The sequence below is a fragment of the Melozone crissalis genome, unplaced genomic scaffold (genome assembly GCF_028551555.1).
Source record: "Melozone crissalis strain CALT ecotype California unplaced genomic scaffold, PUWL_Pcris_2 ptg000018l_1, whole genome shotgun sequence".
NCBI lineage: Eukaryota > Metazoa > Chordata > Aves > Passeriformes > Passerellidae > Melozone > Melozone crissalis.
The window spans coordinates 10,870,158-10,897,269 of record NW_026535796.1 but is presented as its reverse complement, the minus strand read 5'-3'; the positions used below and the strand labels follow the sequence as shown (position 1 = coordinate 10,897,269).

The 27,112-nt window shown below is 42.1% G+C and overlaps 1 protein-coding gene across 10 annotated transcripts in view; it reads left to right on the top strand.

Annotated features, from left to right (window-relative positions):
- The window catches only part of BRSK2 (BR serine/threonine kinase 2), a 306,978-nt gene that overhangs the window by 135,658 nt on the left and 144,208 nt on the right, over window positions 1-27,112 (top strand). For all 10 annotated transcript variants that reach the window (XM_054276320.1, XM_054276318.1, XM_054276321.1 and 7 more), the window contains exon 2: window positions 17,736-17,830. In XM_054276320.1, coding sequence (XP_054132295.1) covers window positions 17,736-17,830 — 95 coding nt within the window. The remainder of the gene's footprint in view (window positions 1-17,735; window positions 17,831-27,112) is intronic.

The following is a 27,112-nucleotide window of genomic DNA, read 5'->3' as shown; positions in this document are numbered from 1 at the left end:
AGGAGAAGTGAACGTGACTCAGCTTTGTTGGTTCTCTCCAGCCTTTCCCTACCTTTTGCTTTATTCTTCTTCACTTCTGCTTTCCTGGGTTTGGTTTGGGGAGTCCATGTGGAAGTGTGGGTGTGCATCCCTGGATGCTTCATCAGAGACTCCCTTGCAGCCTTGCAGGACCTAATGCTCACAGGGGGCTGCTCCTCAGGGATGAAGTATACCTCTGGCCGCTTTCCATGCTGCCTTGGGCATACAGCCATAGGTGCACACAGAGGCACCTGTGATTCTGGACAAATACATTGGGTGCAGTTATCTTGCAACCAGGAGGCCTTTGCACTTCAGCAAACTTGTATAACTCTTCTGTTTTTGAAAGGAAAGTAACCACAGACTCTCTGGAACTCTCTGCGTGCAGCTAATTATTTTGAGAGTGAAACGGCACCTTTGAGGCATGTCCATGAAATACATAATTAAAGTGTCTTGTGTTTTATCATACCATTGGACAGCTAATTGAAAATCATCTTGTGTCTCCATAATGAGTCAAATAATAAATGCATTTGTGTGCCCATGGAATGACCTATCCCATGGTCTTTTCCCCCCTTTAATTGCTATGATGCCAACTGGCAGAAGAGGGCCACATGCTGGGCTGTCCTTGATCAGCAAATCCAGCAGACACAGACCTACTGTTTGGGATCCCATGAGTTCAAATGAATGAGGCTCTGAAGGATGGGGCTGCTGCTTCCAGCAATTAATGTACAGATGTAAGTCAGGCAGAATATGCTGGGTTTCCTGCTGTCCAGGAAGTCAGTAGTTAGCACAGCACCTGCCTGGTCTTAAGAAATGGGCAGAGCATATGTATTTATGGTGAGGAATGAGATGAATGGTTGTGGGCTGTGTCTGCCCATAGGATGATGCCATTCAAGACCCTCTGTGATGCCCAGTTGGCTCTGATACAGCAGAGGGTCCCTGCAGAGCAGCCGTCATTTCAGGAAGGGAAGGTCTGGGGATTACCAAAGTCCAGGTACCATTCTGAACTCTTGCAAGCAGTGAATTGTCCTCAGCTGGTCTCCTGGGAATCTGGTGGCTCAACAAGTATTAATGGCAAGGAGTACATCCCTCTTAGTCACATCCCTTGTGTGTTTTTTAATCTTTCAGTATCTGTCCTGCTCTCTGTGGTAGGGGAAGTGCTGTGCTATGTTTTATCACCATGCCATGAACATATTTCTTAGAAGGTAAGCACACAGGAAGAATTCCTTTGCCCTCCTCTCCACCATATGTTGTACATTTGTGAAAGACAGACATACCCTGATTGTTAAAAATAATTGATTTGCTTATCTTTCTTCCTGTGGTTTATAGATATAGGGAAAGACAAGATTTACTGTATTATGCCATACAATTATTTGTGGGATCTAAGGTTGCTTGAGAAGAAAATCGATTTGATAAACATAAATGAGGCGAATTCCAGGCTGGTCCTACCCTGTGAAATGCACTGATGGCAATAGCCATAGCAGGGATGTCACTTCTAGGAAGATTCAGGGCTGGACCAGTGCTCAGCTACTGAGATTCTTATGGTCTTATTTTTACAATGATGACTTGTATAATCTCCTTCTCGTCACAGCAAGAGCAGCCTTTCAGCTTACAGGGTCATTCATTTGGCAGTAGAATTGCCTGGGAAGAGCTAGTTATTTCAGGTTAGCATTTACACATATGTATGTTCATGAATATGCCCTTTCTGTGAAATAAATAATTTTTCTCAGCCTACGGTCATGTAACCAATCACAGCTTTCCTCTGTAGCTCTTGTACTTTCTGACATCTCAAAAAATGTCATGGTGCATTAGTGCTAGGGAGACAAAGACAAGTAAGGAAGTCTGCTGATGCTGCTTTTTTACATTTAAAATCATGCAACATATCCAGGGGTTTAGGACGCATTTTCTCAGGAGGTTCTTATGACCCGAGTTCCCTGCTGTTTATATTTTGCAGTCACAGTCTTCTAATTACATTGCCACAGTTTTGGGAAAGGTTATAGTTGCTTCAGCTAGCTTCAAACCTTGCACTGCAAGATTATATTCTGCTGCTGCTAGTGCTTGACAAAGGTCTGGCTTCCAAACAAAGGCAAGAGGAAAGAATAAAGCAGCAGACCCTGCGAGAGATAGAATATTGTCTGTGTGATTAAAGCTCTTTTAGGGTATGGTCTGTAATGGGAAAGAAAAGGCGTGATCTCCACTGATCTGCATTTTAAACAGTGTTGAGGATTAGCAGAGGGGCAGCAGATGCACCTATTGAGCTGCAGGGGAAGGGATTCAGAGCTGTGTGGTGCAGATGGAGATTATTGTCCTGTCCCTCCCAGCCTGGCAGCGCTCCTTGTCCCAGGCTCAGCACTGGAGGCAGCGGGAGCCTGCCCCACGCCAGGGGACACAAACTGGGCCCTGGCAGCCCTGCTGCTGCTGCTGGGGACATCGTGGCACCCAGGTTTGTGACACCCTAACACAGCCCGCTTAACCCTCCCCACTAAAACAGCTTTGGAGCGAGTAAAATGCTTGCAGAGAGGAAAGATTTCCCTTCGTGGTTTTTTTTCTGTTCTTTCCTTTCTTCCAGGAATCGGCATCCTTTCTCCTATCTAAAATACAGTGTTGTTATTTTTCTTATTGCTGTTTTCGTTAAATGGATCATAAATTTGAAAGCTCTCTCACCAAATTTATATATTCACATATAACACAGAAAGCACCCCGTTTTTGCTCTCAGATTTTTTTGCTCTAAGTCAGGAACAGACCTTGTGACACAAATTGAGTTGTTATCCTTTTATACTCTTGTAGCAGGAGGTAGTTATGAGGTATGTCTGGAATTTTATAAAAATGACAGTCTACTGGCCAATTTTTTATGTTCTAGCATATCATTTGCATTTTAAAATGCATTCATGGTGGGTTTGTAGCATTTTTGCAGCCTTCTCCCACCGACTTAAGATGTGACTGTGGCATGTGCATGGTTTCCAACCCTGCCACAGGGTTTCTGTGTGACCTTCAGCAAGTTTCCCAGTTCCTTAATGCCTAAAGTCTTTATCTTCAAGCAGAAAAATAGCAGGTAATTAGGTGTACTCTGACTGCCTTACCTGTTTGGATCATAACCATCTACCCCAAGGCAGGGCCAAGCACCTATTCCATGTGAATGCATTATGTTTATTACACTAGAGTCCCAGTCTTGAGTTGAGTCTTCCAATATAAACAACAGTAACAATTCTACGGGGCTCTTGTTCATAAATTTGTGTTCTGTTACGTATTTTCTCTGAAAACTAGTCTTCTCTGTAGTCCTGAAATATGTTCATGAGGCCTGAGAAAAAATACTGGAAAAAACTATTTTTTGCTACATCCTATCCTTACTTGTGTCATAAAGTTGGGCTTTTCCAAAGGCAGCAAGGATAGTACCCCATGCTTTGTCTCAGATGTGGGCAGGAGAGAGAGGGCAGATTCTTCTATATATGCCAGCATGACTATCTTTTTGTTTCTTGGTTAGCATGGATTCTACCTTGTTTGCTTCAGTAGTTCCAGCACTTGGTACAGTTCTCTGGCTTTGTCTTAAAGCTGGAGCCCATCTCAAGTACTGATGTAATTCCTTATGTTCCCCCATTTTGAAGGGTTCCCACACTCAACAGCAGATGAGGGAAAGTGAATCTCAAACCACAGAGCAAGGCTCTAGGCGCCAGTTAAGTGCAGAAGGGGTGAGGAGGCAGGGCTCTTGTTAAGCTCTGACATGGAGCTTAGCTCACAGCTGTGAGGAGAAATATTTTCTGACAAACTGATTTGATAAATTTATGTAATTTATATTTAAATCAAGGCACTTTAAATAGTGGATTTTTATTATGGTTTGAATCGGCAAGGGCAAAGTCTTGATTTTGTTTATTGATTCCACCCTTATTTTGTCATTTCTACATTTTAGGTATTTTCCAAAGGAAGATTCATTTTCAAGTTGATGGCCATCCAGTTATGATGATTTGCAAAATAAATTTAGCATTTCCCTTCTGTGGTTAGGAAGACATTCTTTTCTGCTGCCCATTCATTGAACTCGTAATGTAGTTAATGTGCATTTACTTGCATCCTTTCTTGACATTTTTTTGCTACATTGTAGATTGATGACTGGCATTTTCTAGTCACTGTAGATGGGCATATATTCTTTATAGGCCATTTGCATCAACATATATTTGGCCTGAAAGTTGAAATGAAATGAAATTTATTTTAAAATGAAAAATCATTTATTATCCAGATGTGCTGATTCCATTTAAAAATAAACATAAAGCTAAAAAGATTTTTAAAAGAGTTTGTTTTGACCAGGTAGGACAGCATGTGAGGCAGATACTATGCAGAGGTCTTTGTGCTTCCCAGAACACATCACTGCTCACCTGACAATTTCTGGGCAAACAGACTCTGTTGTGCTGGATCCTCACTTGGAATGAGAATGAGACGAACCAGACCTTAAAGCCAGGTCTCTGGAGGAGAAAGTCTCAGCTTTGGTTATGTGGATTGTTGCTCTTCTTCCACAGTGGCTCTTCCCTGCTGTGTGGGAAGAATTAGAGAGCACTTTGTATGGATGGGCTTCTTTAGAGGGTATGTAAGCTGAAGGAGCCAGTAGGAAGGTTGGGGTGAGAAGAAGTCTTGTTTCACACATCCAGACAATAAAAGCAAGAATTTACCTTGCAGTGGCCCCTCCACAGCATTGTCTGTAGTCAGAGAAGCAGCATGTGAAGTTTCCCTTCAGTTATAACTTATCCAATGCTTTTAGGACTCCCAAGAATGAACTGTGGTATGGCTGAAGAAAAACAACCAGCTCACTCACATCTTTCCTTGTGTTGTTCTCACTCTCCTTTTGTTGTACAGGTTCTGGTTTAGTTTTCTTTGGGTTGTCTTGTACTAACTAGAAAACATTAGGGGACAGTTTCTGCTTTAGGATAAAACATGTAGAAAATAAAGAATTACTTGGAGAAATTTAGATAATATTCTTTAAAATTGCTGCAAAGAAGCATTGTTTTTTCATTAAATACCCTTAAAATGCTCTGAAAGTGTTCTTTGCTCACTAATATCTATGGACTCTCAATGGAAGAAAGCCACTGAATGAACCAAATTCAATACACTGTATTTTTGAGACCAAAGCCAGTAGGAATGTCTGATGGACCAGTGGTTGTGCTGCCATCCAGAGGTACTTTGGCTTGAGAACAGAGCAGCAGGACTGTCACAGGAATGCAGAGTGCTGTTATTCCTTGGGAAGGAATAACCAAGGGATCAGTACACACAGGGGACCAGCCGGCTGGAAGGCAGATCTGCACAGAAGGACCTCAAGGTCCTGGTGGACACCAAGCTGACCATGGGCTAGCCAGGCACTGGTGTACCAAGGGTAGGAAACTATCCTGGGCTGCAGGATCAGCTGAATAGGGGGAAGTGACCCTTTTTCTCTGCCCAAGCTCACAACTGGAGAACTGCATCCGTTCTGGGCCTCCACAAGTCCAGGGAACATGGACTTAGTGAATCCAAGCTAGGGCCACAAACATGGAGAAACTGAGGCTTCTTCTGGAAGATTAGAGCTGGATGATTTGGTTTGTTGGAAAAGCATCTCATCATTGTGTGTAAATACCTCTTGTGAGGGAATGAAGAGGGATCTGATTCATCTCAGTGGTGGCCACTGATAGGAAGGATGAGAGACAACAGGCACAAATGAGAACAGAATTTATCTAAACACAATAAACACTTTATTTACTGTGAGGGTGGTTAAACAACGGAACAGGAATCCACAGAGATTATGGAGTCTTTATCTGTGGAGATGCCCTAAATCCAACTTGGTCTTGGGCAACGTGCTCTAGCTGTCCCTGCTTGAGCAGGGGCTTTGACTTGATCATCTCTAGAGGTCCCTCACAGCATAATTCTGTGATACTGTAACTAACAGCAAATTCTAGATTTTTTTTTCCTCCTCAGCAGCAAATTGTGGACGGCTGGCACAAATCGGAGCAGCATGCTTAGAGAAGGCCTCATTTGTTTCTTTACCTCTGTTGCTGAATACCTGGACATCTGCTGCCCTGATTTTCTTTATGCAGTTTCCAGTACACTGCCACCAAGTGCAGTCTGGATGTTCCTGCTCTCGTATTCCCTCACCTGGTTGCCTCTGTGGTTTCAGAGGGCACCTTCTCTGCCCATTTCAGCATTAGGTACTGTTCACAGCAACACTCACATGCAGCTGAAGAGGAGAATTTTCAGAAGAGTACACTGCAAAGAGAGAAGGATTTTTAAAATAACCTTTATTTAGGATTCTTCATGTAGTTATTAGTGGGATTTACAGTTGATGCTCTGGGATGAGGGATTCTCTATTGTATTTAACAACTTGTAATCACACAAAAGCCACAGATTTTCCTTAATTCCCTTTAATGTGACCTGAGGCGCGTACCTCTGCTCCTTCTCAGAAGGGAGGTTAGCTTCTCTCTCTAAGAAGTAAGCTTTTCTTTCTGTGTTTCTCTATCTCCTGGAGCTTGCAGGGGCTTGTATCCTGTGAAATAGACGGGAAGAGTTAAAGTCTTGGATATGCAAGTTAAAATGGTCCCTCAGGAAACTCAGACGAGGTTGTTCTGCAGCGAAACCTGTGGGGCTGTGTCTGCTGCACCCTCTGCTGTTGGTAGGGCTCACAGTACCCACATGCCTTCCTGCACTCCTGTTTCTAGTGTGTGTGGCCAGTCTGCTTGTGCAGGAAGCCTCACTGACCTGGCTGGAGCTCAGGAAGCAGATTCTGTGCATATGGCAGGGCTGTTCCACCATTTTGTGACATTTCACACGTCACTGCAGCTCACAGTGTTTCCCAAACTGGTTTTGTTTGTCCATCTGACCAAGCCAGGCTCACTGCTTTGTGGACTGAGGTACCAGAATTAGGCTGTCCAAGTCTGAAGACTGAGGCTTTTCTATATTCAGCCATTGAAAGTTCTTGATTCTCTTCTAAAAGTCTTTTTCCATTCTGGCTGAGAGGGTTTTTTTAAATTATCAACTCTAGTAAAATTTGGACTGCAACCTCTCACTCCTGGTTTTAAGCACAGAGGGTCACACTCAGATAGTGTTGCTGTGATACCTGTCCTGCCAGGTCCATGAGCCATTTCAGCTGCTGATTTTTGTGTTCAGGGAGAAACCCTTCATATCCAACTCTGGGCAACTTGGCCACGGCCTGAGCATGCAGGTGGCCTGACCCTGCGGTACAGTAAAGAATATCATAGCAGTTTCCAGTTGCTTAGGAGCTCATAGTAAATACAAAACCAAAGAACTGAAGTGCATGTAATGTTCATAAGGACAAAAGAGTATTTTCTGTGCCCTGCACAGGCAGTATCCCTTAAGGCCAGAAGCTTTTCAGGAAGTGATACATGATTTGTCTAATGCCATTATTTATTATTATACTGGGCAGTATTATGTTATTTTAGCACGTTTATCCCCTGTGTATGCTGGGACACTGAACAGGCACAGCACTCTCAATTATTTCTGAGCTGCCTTCTCTTCTGAGCGTGAGTGACTCTGAGTCAACACTGAGCTCCTCTGTGGCCACCGTTTGTAGCCTGTGCTGTGTTGTGTCACCTCCTTGGAGAGGCTGGCAGGGCTGCTGTGCCTGTTCTTGGTCACAGGGAGCTGGGAACAATTCCAGGGAAGCCAATGGGGTCACAGTAATGTGCACGTGGGGAAAACTGGGTCCTCACGTGGGAGTGTTGTTTTTGAGGGATGATATTTTAACTTTTGCTCGGGTTTGTAGCCTGTAGGGACAGGCTGCTTATTGTTTGTTTGCTTATTTCTATGTACTTGTCCAGGCTTAAAAATTATCCTTCTTACAGTGAATCTTCTGATTGAACCTCCTGAAGTCTTCTAATGCTTTGTGATAAATGTGTGGGGCCAAGAAATAAAATCATTAATAGAATAGAAAGCAATCAGAGAAAAAAGGCTCTGGCCTTGAAGTAGTGTTTGTAGGAAGCCTAATTTAAGCATTTTATTCTGATACTAAGAAAATACCAGTGTGATTAAAAGCAGAACCCTTTCCTGTGTAGGGAGGTGGTGCAGTAAAAGTTTATGAAGATTAAACAATAACTGTGCCTGCAGATTTATTCTACCTGAGTGATAGTTAACACATACAGGGAGTTGTACACTTTGGTAACCCTTGAGAACAGCTGGGTCTGGAATAAAGTCTTCTGCAGCCAAATCTGTAGCACTTCAGTGTCATTGTCTGCAGCAACACCTATTAGAATAAGCCAGGTTTTTACAGCTCTAAGCTGCTGCTGAAGAAACTGATCTGCAATTTCCTGAAACAGACGAGCCTTTGCATTGACTTCAGAAGGCTTTAGATCAGACCCATGGAATCATTCCAGAAGAGAAAAATTCACTGTGAGATCTTCCAGAAGCCCAGGCTGGAGTTGTTGCATAGAAATCCTGGAGGAGAACTATGACATGAAGAGGTGTTTTGACAGTACAGGTCTTATCCTTTTATAATCCCTGGCTCCTGCCTGAGTTTGAAATTGATGTCATATTTCAGGACATACTTAGCCTCAGACCCTGTGGTATGAATTCCATGTGATGAAACTGGGTGTCAGAAGGTGGGCTGTAATGTTCCAGTTTATCTAACCACCTTCCTTTTGCGAGGAAATTAAATTCATTTTATTTTCTTTCTTTTTATTGTGGAAGCACAGCTGATTGTGCTCTGTAGGTATTGCATTGTTTCTCATACCTAAAATTAATGAGGTGCTTGGGCCTTTTTATGTTTTGAATATGATGCCCTGGTTTCCTGTCTTTGTAGGGAACATAGTGAACCAGCTGTAGTGTACTTTGTACTACATGAGCAGACAGCTCCTGTTCTTCTTGGTGTAGGAGTCAATAAATCCTTTCAGCTCCATGCTGTGACCTTAGCCATTATTTTCAAATTAAAGGCAATACTTTTAAAAGTTTTTTCAAATCAGTTTTTTTTAAATATGCCTGTTTCTATTCATTAAAATTATAATAATCTTATTTTTCTTACATTTTATTCTGTTTCTCTTTTGCTGTGACTTTCCTGTTTGTAAATCAGAATTCAGTTTGCAGATGGTCGTTCTTCCCATTGTCCTAAACCAGTGGCTTGGAGTTTCTCATACTCAGTATAATTAAGAAAAGGTGCTATTTCCTACACTTCTTACAGTGACCATGCGCTCACAGATCTGGACTGGCCATGGCATATGTTGTCTTTTACACAGGAGAAAGGAGATAATATGGTACACAGAAGGAAATTGTGCAGCTGGCAGGTGAACTGTAGGACAAATGGGTAAAACCAAGGAGGGCATTACTGCAGGAAGCATAAGGAACTAGATTCAGTGGGGATAGAGGTGTGGGAAGGAATTGCAGGTGTCAGGACACTGGAGGAGAGTGGAAGTGAAGTAGAATGTCCATAGATGCAGTGAGTTGGGACTGGAGGAGGATCCAGAGTTTTGTGGTGGATAATGAAATGAAATTCAGGGTGTGGGAACTGCAAGTGGTCAGCCTCTGTTAGTTCCACAGGATACAGAGCAATTTGTCCTTGGAACAATACCAGTGTCTGTAGAACAACATATGCAGTGGCTGTCCAGTGCATCTCTCCTCTGCCTGTGTATGGGCCATAGCCCACTGCTATCAGCAAGCCCTTCTGGAATTCCTGGGGGCTGCCTGAGCTTGTGGCTTGCTGTTTGGCCCCTTGTCCAAGGCATGGGTGCAAGTGTGGTTAATCCAATCACTTCTTGAGCCCTTACTGAAGGGCAGCATATCAGCACTCAGTGAAAATCCTGTTAGGAATCTGTCAGGGGGTGATTAAGAGATGTCAGGGGGCAGAGTAAGCTGTATCAGCGCTGAGCTGGGTAGATGAAGTGTTCTGTGGTGAGCCTAATCTTGTGAAGAGCATGACCTCTGTCTGCTCTATAAAGGTTTTCCATAGTAACCCCCCTTTTTAATTACATTTTTAATATACATATAACCTAGCTAAAACAGTCTTGGCTGATGGGAGGGTCAAAAGGCTGTGAGGACTTCTTGATGGAACATGGAAAGGTGTGGTAAAGAAGGGGAGATGTAAGAAATTAGCATAGAGAATGGGATTAGCATCAGCTAAAAGTACATGTGAAGAGCAGTTTATCTGCTGTTTCCCCTCCTCCTTCCTCACCCTCTCTTTCTCTACTGCTCACTGTTCCCTCCTTATTAGTGCATCAGTGCTTCTCAATAGATCACTGGACCAAGTGGGGGTGTTGTGGCTCATTACCCAGATGTTACCTAATTACAGCAACACGTTTTCCAAAAGATACCATGGGCAGGATAGACAGACTTCTGCTGGCTTCCTGCTGTACCTGAAAATGGCTGTCTTTGGCCATCTCCTGACAAAGGATTAATGAGGTCTGAAGGGGAACATGGCTCTCATCATTCCTCAAGAGGAGCTTTATAAGGAGATGTACAGCTCCTGGAAAGAGGAGGAAAAAGGCTTCTGACTAGGGAAGTTGTGAGTGAAAGCAGAGTTTTCCCAATACCCATCCAGAGATGTGAAAAGAGTTTGGCTTTTTCTCCAGGTGCATCAGTGGAAAGATCTGTTGTATTTTGATTTGTCTCTAGAATCTGAAACCAGTGAAACCACTTTTCTCCTTCCCTGTGTGCAGGGATGGAGGTGCTGCCCTGACACTTCCAGATGGCCGCATTGGAGGCTGAAGTCTGCACTTGCAGCAAAGCTTAGTCTCCCAAATATTCTTATACAGGAACAAAGACTTGAACTCAGCCCATAGACATCACAAGCTGCTGATAGATCCCAGAGGACTTTAGGAGTTTGTTAGAGTTTGTCTGATGAAGTAGTGGTATTTTGCAAAAGCAGCATCAATGTGCCAATGAAGGTTTGTGTCCTGGTTCCCTGAGGGGGCCTCTTTAGTTATGTGGGTGTGTCTGGTGAGAAGGGAAAGGGAGCACATCAAAAGGGCTCAACACTCACATTCTTTGCTATATTCAGGGGCCATAAAGGTTTTCTGAGTAGTATTGATTTATGAAATATTGCAAGAAAGAGACCAAGATAGAAATCAATAGAGGTGATGTTGGTTCTGTGTGTTTTGATCCTGCTGAGCTTGGAGGATGATCCTACCATAATCTCTGAGGCATCCAGTGTAAAAACTGCTCCTGCTGAGCTGCTCTGGGTGTGTGTATATATATATCTGTACATGTTTGTGCCTCTTATTCCCTAATATCAGGCATGTGGATCCAGTCACATCTGAGCTGATGCGTTGTTCTCGCCAATCTCTGAGCTTAGGAGTGTGTCCCTCTGGCTGGCCAAGCCAGCAGACATTTGACAGTGCTTGTAGCTCAGGACAGTAAATCTGGGCTGTGGCAAGTTAGTGTGCATCTCTCCTGAGCTCTGAGCTGAGGCATGTGCATCTCAGCACTGATGAACCTCTCCTTCCATGCTCCTGCTGAGCGTTTGAACTCTGGCTTTAGTCCTACCATAATTACAGCTTGTGCAGTTTAAAAACAATTAATGCATGAGCTCTCAGAACAGCCTTTTAGCACTAGACTATCTCTGTAGAAGCATCCACAGTCAAAATATTTCATTACCAACCTGGGTAGCTCCGTCCTCATCCTTTTAGATTTCTAGATTTCTCCTGTACCTCCTTTTCCCATTATGCAATTATAAATTGATACCATGTAATTTGTGTGTCATTTGATGTAAGTCTCTGTTTATTTTAAATGCAATAATTAGAGATAACCATTACTATAGAAAAATAAACATCTCTTCAATGAGAGGACTGAGTAATTAAGGGCAATTATTGGTTTCTGTAAGTAGGATGCTCAGTAACAAAGTTCTTTCCAGTGCAACTAAGAGTAGTATAAGATGTGCATCATTGGAGACCAGAAATCTGTGCTCTAAAAGAATTGGGATGTGAAACGGAAGCTAATAATAAGAAATTATCTAGAGATTTCTTTCCAGATTGTATTTAGAATGCAGTTTTTCTGGTTGTAATATGTAAAACTTGGATAGGATTTATATCCCTTTCCAACATTCTTTGTAAGGATTAATTAGTTAATCCTTCTACAGCCCTTGGAAGGTAAGTAAGTGAGTGTTATTATCCTTATTTTACAGCAATGGAAATCGTGTTGCTGTGGGCCAAATTTTAATCCATTTTCCACTGTTGCAGATCTAAAGCAACTTCACTGCAGTCAGCAGAGTTAGACACTGTAACTGAACTGATTTAACCCTAATTGAAACTGCAGTGTTTGTGAAGAGAACTGTGGAGAATAAAGAGGAGGGATATTACATTTTAGGATTGTCCTCCACCCTGCATGCGTTGATGCTTTTGTTTGCTCTAAGGGTTGATTTTCTGGACTGGCATCCTTGAGGTTTGCAGGTCTTGCAAATGTTAGTGCATGTAGTTTTCAGGAATGAACATCCATAAATTCTTTACAATTTACAACAGCAACCTCCAGTTTCTGGGGATAAAAATTAAATTATTTATATATAAAGAGCATCTATACTAAGTTCATGAGCAGCAATACTATATGCACATCAAGCTTTTTCAAAAACAGTGTACTGGAGTTTGTCAGCCTAGAACTTTTGTTCCTTTTCTAATCCAGATAGTTTGTTGCCAGTACTTGAGCCCTGAAGTAAACCACAAATGTTTGTGTTTTGCAGTGCCTAGATTAACATTTGCAGAGTGTTCATTGACTTGAATTAATTGGCAATTAGCTAACTCCAGTTAAAAGAGGAGTGATATTTCTCTCTAGACATCCTTTTAATTGCTCATCCAGCCAAAATAGACACTTCTGGCCAGACCAGGGCTTTCTGCTCAGATTTTTTAAGGTTTTTGACAATGTGCTCTGAAGTGAAGAGCAAGCAACATGTGTGTGCAGATGATCTTCTGAAATCAGTGTTGAGTTTTCCTACTACAGCAATTTACTTTAGGTTGGTTTTATTTTAAAAGAAAGCAACAGACTTCCATTTACCAATGGGAAAAATAATATGTGTTAAATATAGCAAATCTACCTTTATTTCTTTGAGTAGTTATTTGCCTCATGGTTAAATATCAGGATAACAAGTTACTTGTGTTTAGCATTTCTGAAAGACTGGGAACATCACTTACAATGAATATACCATAAGCGCTGTATTTAAACAACAGTGGTGTTTCATTATTTATTACTCTCTGGCTCAAAATGATAATTTGTTTCAGATTGGTGTCTTCGGCAGACTTCAGGTTTGGATAGTACTGAAAACATTCTTTCTTGTTCCTAGAATGTTTTTTTCTCTAACGAAGAGCTGTACTAACAGGATCATTAGAAAGATGCTACTATTTACACAACTGTAATGTGCATATCAAATAGCACTAGCTCCAAGCTCTTAATTCTTTATTCAGTTTCTGTTAGAGAAAAATTGCTACACAAAATGCAAGGCAAAAGTAAATGAGTCTTTTCTGAAATCCTGTCCTTGGCTGAAAAGTCCTGAAGGTGATTGCCAGTTACAATATGGGCCACTTGCTGTGGGCATGGATTCACAGTGAATATATTGTCTCAGCTGGAGGGAAGCTTTCCTTTCTCCATCCCCACAGAACATTCTTCTTGGGTAAAAGAAGAATCTTCTCTCTGTGCTGCTTCAGGATGGGCTGTCCACCTTCCCAGCTGATCTAAATCTGCCCCCTGCTCATCACATAAGCTCCTGTCCTTTTCAAAAACTATCTGTATATCTGTAAGCATCCACAGAGTGGGAGTTTGCAAGCAAAAAAATGCTCAGTCATGATTATTAGCAGGTCACTGCTGCATTGGGCTGTGTCAGCCCTGCACACTTCCCTTTGCTCTTCTTCCTTCAGTGGCATCTTTGTGTCATCTGGGGTTTCTCATGGTCACTGGTTTCCAAATTGTGGCTTTTAATTCTGATGAAAAGACAGTGTTAACTTACACATCCCCTTGCTTTCCAGTGTGCTCATGTTTTCTCCTTTACTCCCCAGCCTGCAATTATAGGGCTGGTTCTGATGCAGTTCAGTGGCTAAGATCAAAAGCAGCCCAGTGTTTGCAGTTCATTGGATGCAACAACTGATTTTAAAGCCCCAGGATGTCAGTGTCCAGAGACCCCAGAAATGACCCATAGATGGAGATCTGAGGTGTGCCTGACGCAGTGAGTGTGTGACAGCTGTGTGGGTGGTGAGGGAAACTTCAAGCAGTTGATTGCCACGGCATCTTAGATTTTCTGTCAGGACAAACCAGAGTTAACTTCAGCAGTCAGAAAGGTTACTTGCCTGCATTTGAGGGGTTAATTACTCATGAAGCAGACAAGTTCAAGATCTATTTGTTGCCTGGCAGACTTGCTGTAAGCCAAGTCAGTGCAAAATATCCTCGCAGCAGCAGCTGTGTTTGTTTCCTTTGCAGAAGACACACATACCTGTGCTGGCATGACTGTGTAGATAAGTTTTACAAATAAGTACCTAACTTATTGGCACCTCTGTATTGGAGGGGGATTTATATAGTTTTGAAGTGCTCATTAACAGCTGCATATACAGAAGAGGAAAAAAATGGAAGATGCACCACCCCTTCCACAACTCTGTAAGCACACTTTGGGCGGCTGTTTCCAAGCAGGATTTCTCCCCCTTCCATTATTTCAGTTGCAGCCTAGCAATTTATTCACATAGTTGCTTTTCTCTAAGCTCTGTTATTATGTATGGTTTGTGTTCTCTGTGTCAGTGAAAGGGCTCCTTAAGAATCAGAAGCCCACAGGATCTCAATTCCACATTTGAGACATTTCATCTCATCTCAGTTGTGTAGTTCCACAATTGACTGAAATTACAGGACAGAAACAGAAGTCCTGAGGACAGACCCTTCCTGCCTCAGCTCAATGAGGCTTTCTTCGTAGTAGCAGGAGAGGAGAGTGTTATCCTATAGATGGACTTACTAAGAGGGATTCTTTTTCCTTTTTTCTTTTTCTGCTTAGGCTGACATGCAAATGTCAAAAGGAGGTGGCCAGGAGAGAAGGGAGAAAGCGAGGCATAGCAACATGTTTTATTTTTTATCCTAAAATTACATTCAGTGAATTTAGTACAGTGACAAGTGCTGTCTTGGGCTGTTCAGAGGGTTGTCTAAAATTTCTATCTCCACAAAACAGACAGCAATGACAGCGCATTTCTTTTTATTTATTTTTAAAATGCAAATCAGGAGAAGAGGAAAGACGCATTAAATCTCACATATGTTTTCTCATTCTATCCTTTGATACCATAGCAGAAATCAAGAATGACTTCTTGAGGTCAATGAAATTAATTCAATATAAAATCAGTGTAATTCAGTAACAGTTTCATTTTTGCAAAGTGTTTGCTGTCTTCTCGCAGTTGGTTTTTTTATTGGAGTAAACAGAATAGTTTAATCTTAATTTTTGAGTTTCTGTGCTAGGTTAATAGCTACAAGGACAGAGGACATTGTGAAGATACCATATGCAGCATGACTGTGTCCTAGAAGTTCATGGTTAAACCCTTCTAGGGCTCAATGACAGGGTGCTTCAGAGAGGACAAAAGAAAAATAGTTTAGAAATCGGCCACATTCAGTCAGATGTCTTGATTTGGGAGCAACAAGATTTGAAATCAAACCCTGAAGTGTGAGATATAGGAAGTCTGGTGTATCACTAGTGGAGAACCAGTTAGAGAGCAGTTGTTTCTCACCCGTATTGACCTCTGAAAATAACTGGTACAGTGCAACACTGCCACAGATCTTGGGAGTCTAGATATCAAGGACTGATTTAGAAGTTCTACTGAGATTTGAAAGTGCAACTAAGAGCGATGTAGAAAGTGCTGTCATTGTGCTGCAAGAGTGATGTAAGGTTGTGGTTTGTCCTAGAAGCAGGAAGGAAGCAATCAGCACAGATAGGAACAGTGCACGCTTTCAACAGGGTGGTGCTAAGTAGCCTCTATCTAAACACACAACAAAGCCAAAGGGAAGAAGCATAAGTAAGGCTGCAGGTCCTCTGAACAATGAACACAGAGCCAGAAGTGCTTTGGTTAATATTACAACTTGAATAGAAAAAATGCAGACAGAAGAGTGGGTGTGGTTGGGCATGACAGCATCTTGCCCCAGCTCTGGCTCTCGGTTGCTTCAGGCAGAGGACACTATTGCTGTACACAGCTTCAAATGGATTTGTGAGTGCACTGCATTCTTAATTTTTGTGACTTGTTTATATCGTGGCTAAAAGTGAGGATGTCAGCATTTAACCAGATGAGACTGAGAAATTATGTGGCTAGAAATATCCAGAACATTGAGCATGCCATAAAAGAGATGTAACTGAAAACAAGTTGGGAGTTTATTTCTGCACATAATAACCAGTGATAAATAATTCCAAATTTATGATTAATTGCTTAGAAGAAGGATGGACAGGTACCTGCAGAAGATTGCTGAAGTCCCTGATGAAACTCTAGTTTACTTAATTGGTCCCAGTTTGTGGTAAGGCAAGAATCTATTTGCCCCTCAGTAAGGCTTGTGAAGTCCTGTGTTCAGTGTTTCATTGCTTTATCTGGAATTTATTGTGTTCAAATTCCAGATAAAACAATGTGTTTGGCTTCATGCTTTGCATTAGGGGATGGGGTTGGCTTCTTAACTGCCTGGACCTAGACTAGGAGCTGGGAACTGAGTTAGTCTTTTTTCTACTGTTTGTTGTCATTATTCATAAATGCCCTGCAAAACACAGCAGGTCTCAGTGACACCAGGGAGGTGCCATTTCTTTTTTAGTTCAGTTATAACTGAATTAACCTAAATGGCAATTTGGCATGTCGTGTGTGGAGTGGGATGGTATCCAGCCCATCAGGTGGTGTGCTGTATGTGCATGTTAGACAAGAGTAAAACCTGAAGCAAACAAGATCTCACTTGAATAACCTATGAAGTACAGCTTTTCAAGCTACAAATTTTCTTAGTGGCAGTAGAGTTAAGAGCTCAAGGGACCATCTTAAACTCACTTGTGGGAGGTATCTAAATGTACCTTCATGTAAGTCACCAGGCTTAGATGAAAATTTTGCAGAAGATAATGGCTCATATATGTTACTTACCTCTTTCTTTTAAGTCTTGGTGTTCCATATTCTGATGATAGTTCAGATGTCCTAATCCTGTCCGGGATAGCAACATCCTTTTGCCAATATAATCAGTTAACAGTACTCTATCTTGTTTGAGGACAAGAATATAGCAAGTAATAACAAACAAGAACTTAGAATTGTAGCAGCATAAGCTGATGTTCCTCCACACCACAATGCATTCATCACAGTACTAACTTTATCCAGCAGGATAAATCAAAACAGTAAGGGAAGCCATAATTTAGTGTCTTTTTATTGTGATCATGGAAACTTTGGAAGGAGTTAGAGAAATGTAGAACCAAACATTTGACCATCTAGTTTTTCTGATTTCCAAGCTTTTGTTGATGTCAGGTGTCAGGAAAAACCCTTAGTCCAGTGCAGATCAATTGCCAGAACTTCTTCCTGGTAGAACACACTTCGAGTGGTGAGAGCTGGGCTACAGTCCTTCAACAAAACCACAGTTTTAGTGGCAGAAACTGCAGGAGCATCAGTGATGTTGGTGACTTCACTGTCAAATGGTCACAATGTGGGCTGAAGGGTTTCCTTTACTCACAAGGCCTTTTCTGGCTAGAGGAGGTACTAATGGGGATTTGTTTGCATATAAGCTGCCAATATCTGGATGGTGTTCTAAAAGGAAAACCCTTGACAACTAACCTCAACCTCTAACCAATTCTTCCTTTCTATTTTGCTTTGTTTCTCCTGCAGGGCTTGTGAAGTTGGGGGTTCACTGTGTCACGTGTCAGAAGGTCGCGATAAAAATTGTCAACAGAGAGAAGCTCAGTGAGTCGGTGCTAATGAAGGTAATTTTCTAATGGAAGATTTAAAAAAAAGATTAAGTTCCTAGCTCTGTGTCTCCTGTTCCATGCAAAATTAATATCTTTAATTATGTATAACAAACATCCCTGTCAGTACTAGGATTATGTGGAGCATAATAACAATAATTTAGTTATGGGGGAGGTGAGGGCAGCTGAAATGAAATGGGAGAATGCCTGTGCTTTGTGCACAAAATAAAGAGTCAGCTGCAGAGATGGTGTTTCTCTGCTGGGGCCAGAGTAGGTTGGGCACCTGACTTTCAGCACTACCACAATGTCATCATGTACAGTGCAGGCTGAGGTGTACAAATATCAGTATGAAGAGATTTGGTGGATGTTACTTGAATATTCCTACTGCTTGCTCTGCTGCATGAGTTCTCTGTGATGACTGATGTGCCAAAGTCCACAACTGCTTAAAGCTGTTGTAATTCAGTTTACAATCCACAGAGCTGTGCCATTGGAAACCCTCAGTGTGTTTGTCCCAATGGCTGTTAGTGTTCAGAAGAGTTTAGTTTGTTTTTTACATAGCCTTGTGATTCTCCTCACATGAATGTCATTGATTGATCTTGGAGACCTAAAAATAAAATAAATGTATGCATAGCAGTTTATTCATGTGATTTGGTGACTAGAGAGGCTAAATTCAGCTTGATGGGAAGGAACACAACTGCACTGCAATCAACAGAATTCCGTCACGCTGTCACCTGCAAATTACGCTAACATGTTTGCATGCAGTGTTGAGCACTTTATTGAGGTGACTTCCCTATATAAGCACACAGAGCTTCTCTAGATAAGCTCATCTTTACACTCCTGTTTCCCATATGGACTTCTGTGTCAGCTGTTTCCCAGCACAAGTAAGTATAGCAGCCTTACTCAGAGCAGAAAGAAAATGGAGTGTAATTTGCAGTCATTGAATGTTACACAAAAAATGTGAGTTCATATTTTTTTCAGACAAGGATTCTGAAAGTTTATACTCAGTTGTAACATGTTCAGACTTTACCTTTTTGGAATGTCATTGATGCATTCCCTCTCCTGCAGTACTGTGGATTCAAGCAGACTTCTAATGTAGACCAAAAGTTAGAATGTGAAATAGGTAAGAGAGCTGTGTATAAAAGGTAAAATCTGAATGGGACACTAAGCACTGACTATATTCCACAGCAAAATAATAGGAATCTTTTTTTTAAACTTGAGCATTTTATTTGGTGAGAGAAACTGTCTGGTATTTATATAAAACACTTTATTTACCTCGCTGATTTTCAGAGTAGGAGGCAAATCACTTAGCATAGCAAAGCGATCTCTCTGCTTTAGCTGTGTTGCATTACCTCGGTTGTAGTATGAAATCTGAGTAGTGAAACGGTGTGTTAGGCCCTTGTTTACACAGCCACATGCTGGAGCGTGCCATGTTTTCTGTAAGATTGTACAGCATCTTTCTCAGGAGGAAATTGCACATTGCATGGTGGTTCTCATTTTCAAACCCGTTGTGAGATTTTTCTCTTTCCAGGATTCTGTTCTCTGTGCTCAGGAGGTTGGAATAACAGATGGGATTGAAGTGGTTTGCCCAGTTCTTACATAAATTCAGTAACCAGATGTCTTTTCAGGAATGCCCTGTGCCTGGTGGTCACAGACAGGCCCTGAGACTTCTATGTGAATTTAGAATACTGATAGCCAGTTTAATCCAGTCTGGCTGGAGGGGAAAAGTGCTGCAGCTTTTGGCAATCCCAGTGTGACCATTGCAAAGCATCCAGCTTGCTGTGTGGAGCCAGCAGCCACAGGGAGATAGCCAAAAGTGTGGCCAAGTCATCGTGGTGTGGTGGCATTCCTACTTTGCAAGGCTTCCCACCAGCTTATCAGTTCCAGTGACTTTCTTTGCCAGCGGGCCGTGCAGAGCAGCCCCTGGAGCCAAATGATTCAGGACCACAGCTACTCTTCCAAGCCAGGCCCAGATTGATGGATTTTGCTTTAATGTCTCCTTGGACAGAAAAGCTGGATCTGACAAACATGCACACCTGCCACATGAAGCTGTAACAGTGCAGTGCTATGGCCATTTATCCTAGAGCATAAGGAGAAAGTCTGTTCACGGTGCTTTCAACATCTAAAGTGACAGGCAGAAGCATATATAGCAGGCTGCTTTCTTTGTCATCATTATTCTGTTTTGACTTGCTTCTTGTAGCCTTCATTTCGCCAGTGTTTTTGCAGTGTTTTATTCTGTATATTCAGGGAACTGTCCCTTCTCTCTGCAGCTGCTCTTCATCTGAGCTGTGCAGAATTGAGAGGCATTTGGTAAAGTGCTTTCTAATCATAACGTTGTAGTATCGATATTTCTGGAGAGAAGAATTTGGAATTGTAGCAGCTGGTCTCAATTAGCAGAACTGCTGCTATGGAGATGATACACGGGCAGGCACAATGCAGCACAGGCTGCAGTAAATGTATCATCCAAGTGCTCGCTGCCCTGTCAGGGGATGGGGCTGCTCCATGCACACACAGCCTTTTGCTTTGTCATGCCCTGACTGCTAAATGCAGGCTGGGGAGCAGTGTTCCTTCTCCAGCTCAAGCTTGGGCCTGTCTGGGCCCTGGCTTTGGGGCAAAGCTACATATGTAATTTCACAGTTGAGGGAAAAGGTTGGTTCTGTTCTCGCTCCTGCCTTCCCTCAACTGGTAAAAGCTTCACTGGGCTTCTTCAGCAGGAACCCCACTGATGTGGAGACCTGTGCCCCACAGTATTCTGGCTTGCTCTAGCACAAATTGGCAGGATAGATTTCAGAAAGCAGCGTGCTACAGGGAGTGTCTTGAGATTGAAATATGGTTCATTAACTTCCTTGAATTATGTCTGGACCACTGACAGGGAGATTAGACCCAGAATTCCAGAGCTGTCTATAAAGCAGTAACATTTCCTGAGCAGCCAGGTTCACTACTGATGGTTGCATTTTCAGTACCAATACAAGCGTTTGGAGTTTACGACTTCAGAATATAAAGGTTAAAGCAAATATTTCCTCTGGTATGGCAAAAGCTCATTTTAAAACACTGAGGTGTCTCATGGGATATACTCAGAAAAGTCCTTTCTCCTCTTTGTTGTCTCACCAGTTCTCTTCCATTCCAGCCTTCCAAAAGAATAAACAACAACAAAAAACCTACTCATTGGTGATCCATCAGACAAATCATTGTTTGGACAGACAGTGGTAGTAGAAGCAATGGGAGCATAAAGGGTGAGGAATGAGAAGGGGACAGCTGGCCTTGGTCTAATTACTTGAACATGCAGGCATCCTCAGAAAGCCACAGATGTCCCAGGCCTGATGACTGGAGCCCAGAGCTCCATATGTGTGCTTTGTGTCAGTGTGCCTTTTGTTTCTTCTGAGTCCTCCAGTGCTGGCCTTGAAGCAAGGCAGGTATTTCCAGGGTAGGGGATGGGAAAAAAAGCAGTTCCACTGCTGTGGAGATGGGAAAAAAAGCAGTCCCACTGCTGTGGAGCTCAGTTGTATCAGGTGGTGAGTTTTGGGGAGGCTAATGAGCTCTGCTTCCAAAAAATTCTGCACACAATTCTGTGTTCTTAACCACAAAAGGTCTTGCAGCAATCACTGTTGGAGATCCCTGATCGCCTGGAATGATTGAGTGGAAGGATAGGTAGGAGAATCAAGTGTCACTTCCTCTTGGAACTGACAGGATAACTTATGGAAGCATACTTGTAAATAACTGCTGCTTTGCCTGGTCTGTTCATCATCTCTTACTTCTTCCTGAGCTTCTACTTCAATGTTTATTTCTCTGCTACCTCATCCTACTTTAGAGTCTTTCCTTCCCTCTCCATTTTCTTTCAGTTGTCTCTTTTTAAGCCGTTCATTCTTCATTCCCTTCCATTCTGTGACTTCTTCCTTTCTTCTGTTTTCCCTCTTTTGCTCCAGAAAGTCATGTAGTAGCTGTCACTGTTTGTTGCAAAAACTGCTGAAATGCACCCTGTCTGGTTAAGATGCCTGTTCTTCAAGGAAAAAAGTTTGGAAATTGGGCACAATTTAGAAAGTATCTGAGAGAGCAAGAAAACAATCGGAGGTTGTGCTTTATAAGACTCAGGGAACTTAGTTTATTAAAGAGAAGGCTAACACATAGCTTAATTGTAGTCTGTAAATACTGATAAAGAGGATAGGCATGTGATAACAGAGGATATTACAAAAAATAAAAAAGCTGATTGGAAACTAATAGTTGTAAGCTGTAGGTAGATTACATGTAGAAATACTAGGCCTATTTGACCACTGGATGAAGTTACTAATTGGAACGAGCCCCCCAAAGCTCTAGTGAGTTTTTCTTCTGAAAGTCAAACTTCATCTTGCACTGCAGTGTTTTTTTCCTAAAATCCAAGATCCTAAAATCCAAGTTTAACTTCAGATGCTGGGCTTGAAGCAGGAGGTGTAGTTGGTTTCCTGATCCATGCTGTGCATTAGCTGTGATCAGATCAATGCAGCAGCCTCTCTGGCCTGACAATCCATGGAGCTGGGAATTTCAGTCACACACTTGAAATCTGTGAGAAGTCCCATATTTCTGTCTGGGGCATAAAGAGATGCACTTATGCAAGTTGTCTGTAGAAGCAGAAATTTACATTCCCCCAAATGAATTTAAGAAGGCAATACTTGAGAACAGCAGCTTCTACTTGGAATACCTTATTTTCAAACTTTTAAAAGAACAGACTGTGATATTGGGTGACTTAGCTGTCCTCAACTGCTGACTGCAGGCTGGTCTACAGAAATCATTACCAGAACATCAGAGCAGCATCAGGGAGAAGTTAAATCTGAAGCAGAAGTGGACTGAAGTTGGTTCAAGTTCAGCTTTGATCACAACAAGGACAGTTTCCCTGACACTAACAAAGCCAAACTCACCAACACCAAACCTCAATTCCACCAAATCAATTTTTTTTCTGATGTATTCAATAGTGGCCTAATTGTTCCCCAGCTGCAGTATTTAGTAGTTTTGCTATTGATTGCAGTGGAAATGGTGTTAAGCTGTTGCTGAATCCCACTGAGTACCTCTAGCATTGTGTACAAATGAATAAAGAGACAAGGCCATGGGATATCCTCAGTGAAATACATTTAAAGTACTCTAGGATATTGGATATGAGATTTTGGAGGTGGTTATATTAGAAATAGCAAATGGGAGGGAAATTATCTCCATTTATTAAAAAGAAGTACCAAGAAAAAGGTTTTAAAGAATTCATCAAACTTTCCAGGACTTCTTGATTCAGGAGCACTGTGCTAACTTGCTGACACTCATCTATTATTCTTCTAATTGGCTGGCATATTGCTGTGAGAAGAAAATAACCCAGAAGACCTTGTACTTGTGGCAAAAAAAAAAAAAAAAAAAAAGATGAAAGGATAAAGGAAATTAAATCTCCCCAAAGCATGTACTTGCTCATATTTTAACTTGCTGTTGAACTTGTAGGTTTTAATGTATAAATGAGTATATTCACGCTTATACACTCTCATCCTCATTGTGGTTTATCTTTAACCTGGAGCATTACCACATGCTTGCCAGCTTTTAGCCCTGGAAGAGAGCAGATTAGAAGTGTGTGACATGCATAGGCACTGAGCAAACTGCAGGACTGACTGGCAGCCATCAAAGACCAGGAGCGCACAAACGCAGGCTTAGCCCCTGTGTCTGTGACCCTTGTTCATATTCTAGTAGCAACCCAGTTAGCACAGCATCCTGTCTGCAAGTCTCTCTTCTGAGTTCAATGAGATTAAAAAGCACCTTGCAATATGAAAAATACAGGCAAAATGAAAGGGACTTCCCCCCCCCCCCCCCCCCCCCCCCCCGGCTCCCTCCTGCTAGAGGGAGTTTGGGATTAGGATCTGTTACTGAATGTATAATGCAGAGTGTTTTGTTTTAAACTGGAGCTGCTGGGGACTACTGAAAGCCTGTTCACTTGTCATCTGTTTGAGCATTTAAAGAAGTTAGGTAATTGTGTTTTCCTTCAGAGAATGACTCTCCACCTCCACTTTCCACCACACATACAAGGAACACAGAGGCATTCTTAAGGAAGGAAATCAAACGGGAATCACGAGCACACGATGCACCTGTCAGAGGAACAAACCTGTCAAGTGTGCATAGTGTCTTTTGCTTTCTAAAGTTAGTATGATCAACTGAGGCATTTGGGCAAGCTATTAAAATAATTGGCCTTTTACAGCAGTCTGGCTCAAACCTCTATTGTACCCAAAATGTTCTACCCACAGCCTTGTGTGTGCAAACACATAGGCATAGACAGTCTACCACTCTTGTGTGCTGGCTTGGTCATGCAGCAGTAAATGTCCCTCATGAGCCCAGGCCAGAGCTAGCTGAACTTAAGGAGGGCTTTTTACTTTTCATTTCAGTTGATTATAACCATAATGCCTCAATGGGAAGTAACTGCTCCTGGAGATGAGACATCTGAATGCGCACAGCATTCTAGTCCTCATCCACTTGTGAAGCTTCTCTCAATAATTATCCTGTAAAATCCCTTTCTGTTCAGCTTTGACTGTTTCCACTGTAATTGCAGTGTCCTTGCACTTGGAGTGAGACTGACAATAGTTTAACTTCGTGTTGCTTTCCCTACTGAAGCTTCTGTAAATTCTCCTCTTCCATGGCCAAAGCTTAGTTTTATCAAAAGATGTTGGTTGGCTGAAGTGTTTTCTCTGAAATAACTTCATCTCAATGAACTCCTGATATATCAAAGTCTAGGTTTCTTTTGAACTATCTCTGTATTTGTAGCAGGCTGTTGAAGAGTCCTCTTTGCATTTTACCCCAGCAGAGACCCTGAAAGTCCTGCCTGTTCGGTACTCCCACTGCCTCTGAGCCCAACGTTATCATGCCAAGATGTTGGAAGCCTTGAGACAGGCTCCAAGAGCCCATAGCTTTGGGGCAGACCCACCATCCCTAGCTAGAAAGATGTGTCCCAACACCACATGTAGGAATGGTAGAAGGCACTGGAATCCTCAGCTGTTATCAGGCTTGAGGCTCATTTTTTGGGGAAGGACAAGCAGTAGGAGTTACCCTGAAAGGCAAGGGGAACCACAGGTGAAAAGACTTCTCACTCCGTTGTACATTGGTTTGCATTTCACATTCCAGAATCTTGTCTGGAAGGCTTTTAATTCTTTTTTTCTTTCGTCTTGAAAAGAGAACCAGTGGCATCAGAACAGCTCTAGTAGTAATGGGACATAAATCCTTGAGTAGATTGACTGAAACCAGTTGGTTCAGGTATTTAACCCTGCATCATCATGTAGAATAAACACCATAAATATCAGTAGACTGATCCATGCCAATTAAGGAATGTAGTCCATTCCTGTATGTAGCAGGCAAACCATTTGAGTTAAGACTTTGCTCAAAGATTATCTTAAATTTTTGCTGAAACAACTGGATGGTGCCCTGTAAACCAGCACTACCTTTCTGTAAGAAGGGTTTCTTAGCACTGTTTAGTGTATGAGTTTCCCAGCTCAAAAAAAAGTGTGTCTCTTAATGCATGTTTAACTGGTACAGCTGAGAGCCAAGAACTGCACTGTCATTTAGGGGATACAGGCTCTTCCTGTTTGTTTAGCACGCTTCTGTCCAACATGAACATTTTACTGATCATTTGTTAAGTATAAACCAGGCCTTACTCAGTCAATTCCCTGCAGTTTGTGCTATTAAGTAGTTGGCAGAAATTTAGGAAAAATCTGGGAAGGCCCAATCCCAGTGCAATTAACTGTTAGTGCCAGAGCTGTCAGATGGAGCTTGGTGCACTCTGCTGCGGGTTTGCTCTGCTGCTGTTTAGAGCATGTTGGTCTCTGTAGTGGTGAGTTTTTAGGTATTTGAGCATTTTCCCTTTTACCAGGTGCTATTTTTGAACTTGCTGCCTTGCCTTCTGGCAGCCTGAGATGCTGTATCCACAGCTGGCATGGGTTTAACACACTGGTCTGTTCGTGAAGAGCCCTCCTGTAGCAATAAACCATTGTTTGCCCTCCCCTGCTGTGGATGCACACACCACACAGAGGAGACTCCCGAGTTTTAGCTCAAAATGGTGTTTCACGTCCAACTCCAGGAGAATTTTCCAGGTGTGCCAACAGTGAGAGAGCCCAAGCCCAGCTACCACACAGTGACAAAAATTGCAGTCATAGCATGGTTGATTTTTCTCCAAGGTGGGAGCAGAAATGCCTGCTTTGTCAGAACACCTGGTATTCTCGAGTCCTGTGGTGTAATGGAGCATGTTGTGCTCAGCTGCATGGGGAGGCAGCAGCAAAGGCTTTGTGTTGTGTGAGGGATAATGGAGATGTTGCCTTAATTCCCTACAAACCATAGGGAAGGTGAGATTGAGTTTAATCTTGAACTTGTGCATCTCTGGCAGTCTCTCAGCTTGCAGCAATTGCTCGAGAACATCTCTTTTATAGCATCATGCATTGTCCCTAGTGCTCGAGAACATCTCTTTTATAGCATCATGCATTGTCCCTAGTGGAAACAGCAACTTTTAAAAGTGGCAATAAATTCTGGGGTGCAGGCTAGTTTTTTCAAAAACACTTGGTGAAAACTCAATCAGCCAATCAAAGTCATTACCCTTTTGGGAAATTTGGGACTGGTACCCCAGGTTATGCTAAAATGAAGACATTCAAAGTCTGGTTTTGGAACATTTTGGTAAGGCAGGGGTGAATAGCTGTCAACACTCAAGAAGGAGGATCTGGCCTATAAAACAGGATCACTTGTTCCTGTTCCTGGCACATAAACCACAGACACATTCTTATACTGCAGCTCTCCCAAGTACCTCCTCTTCTGTACATTGGATAGGGAACTTGTGAGGGAATGTCACTGGTGCAATGTGTAACACAGAGTGCAGGTCTGTAGTTTTTTTTTCTACTTTTGGGTTTCCTGTTGGTCCAGGAGAAAAACATTCTTTATTATCTGTAAGTTTCAAATGCAGGCATAGCTACAGGAAATAAATAATATCATTATGTATAAACCATGTTTCATCTCAAGTCCTTTCATAAGGAATTGGGCTGTGAAATTTAGCTTATCCTCCAGTTCCTAATAGCTTTCTGCACCCTTCTGTACAGCTCTATATATCACCTATAATCAAGACTAGAAGATCTGAAATGAAGTTGAGTCACCAGAATATGCAAAAACCACTATAACAAATGTATCAGGAGATGGGGATTGTGTTGCTAGTTTTCTTCATTGTACCTGAAACAGATTTTCAACAGTCATTATACAGAAATATCACTGTCTCATAAGAATTCCTGATAGGTTACATTTTAGAGTGTTCTGGAAGTCTGGTTACACTGTCAGAAATGTCAC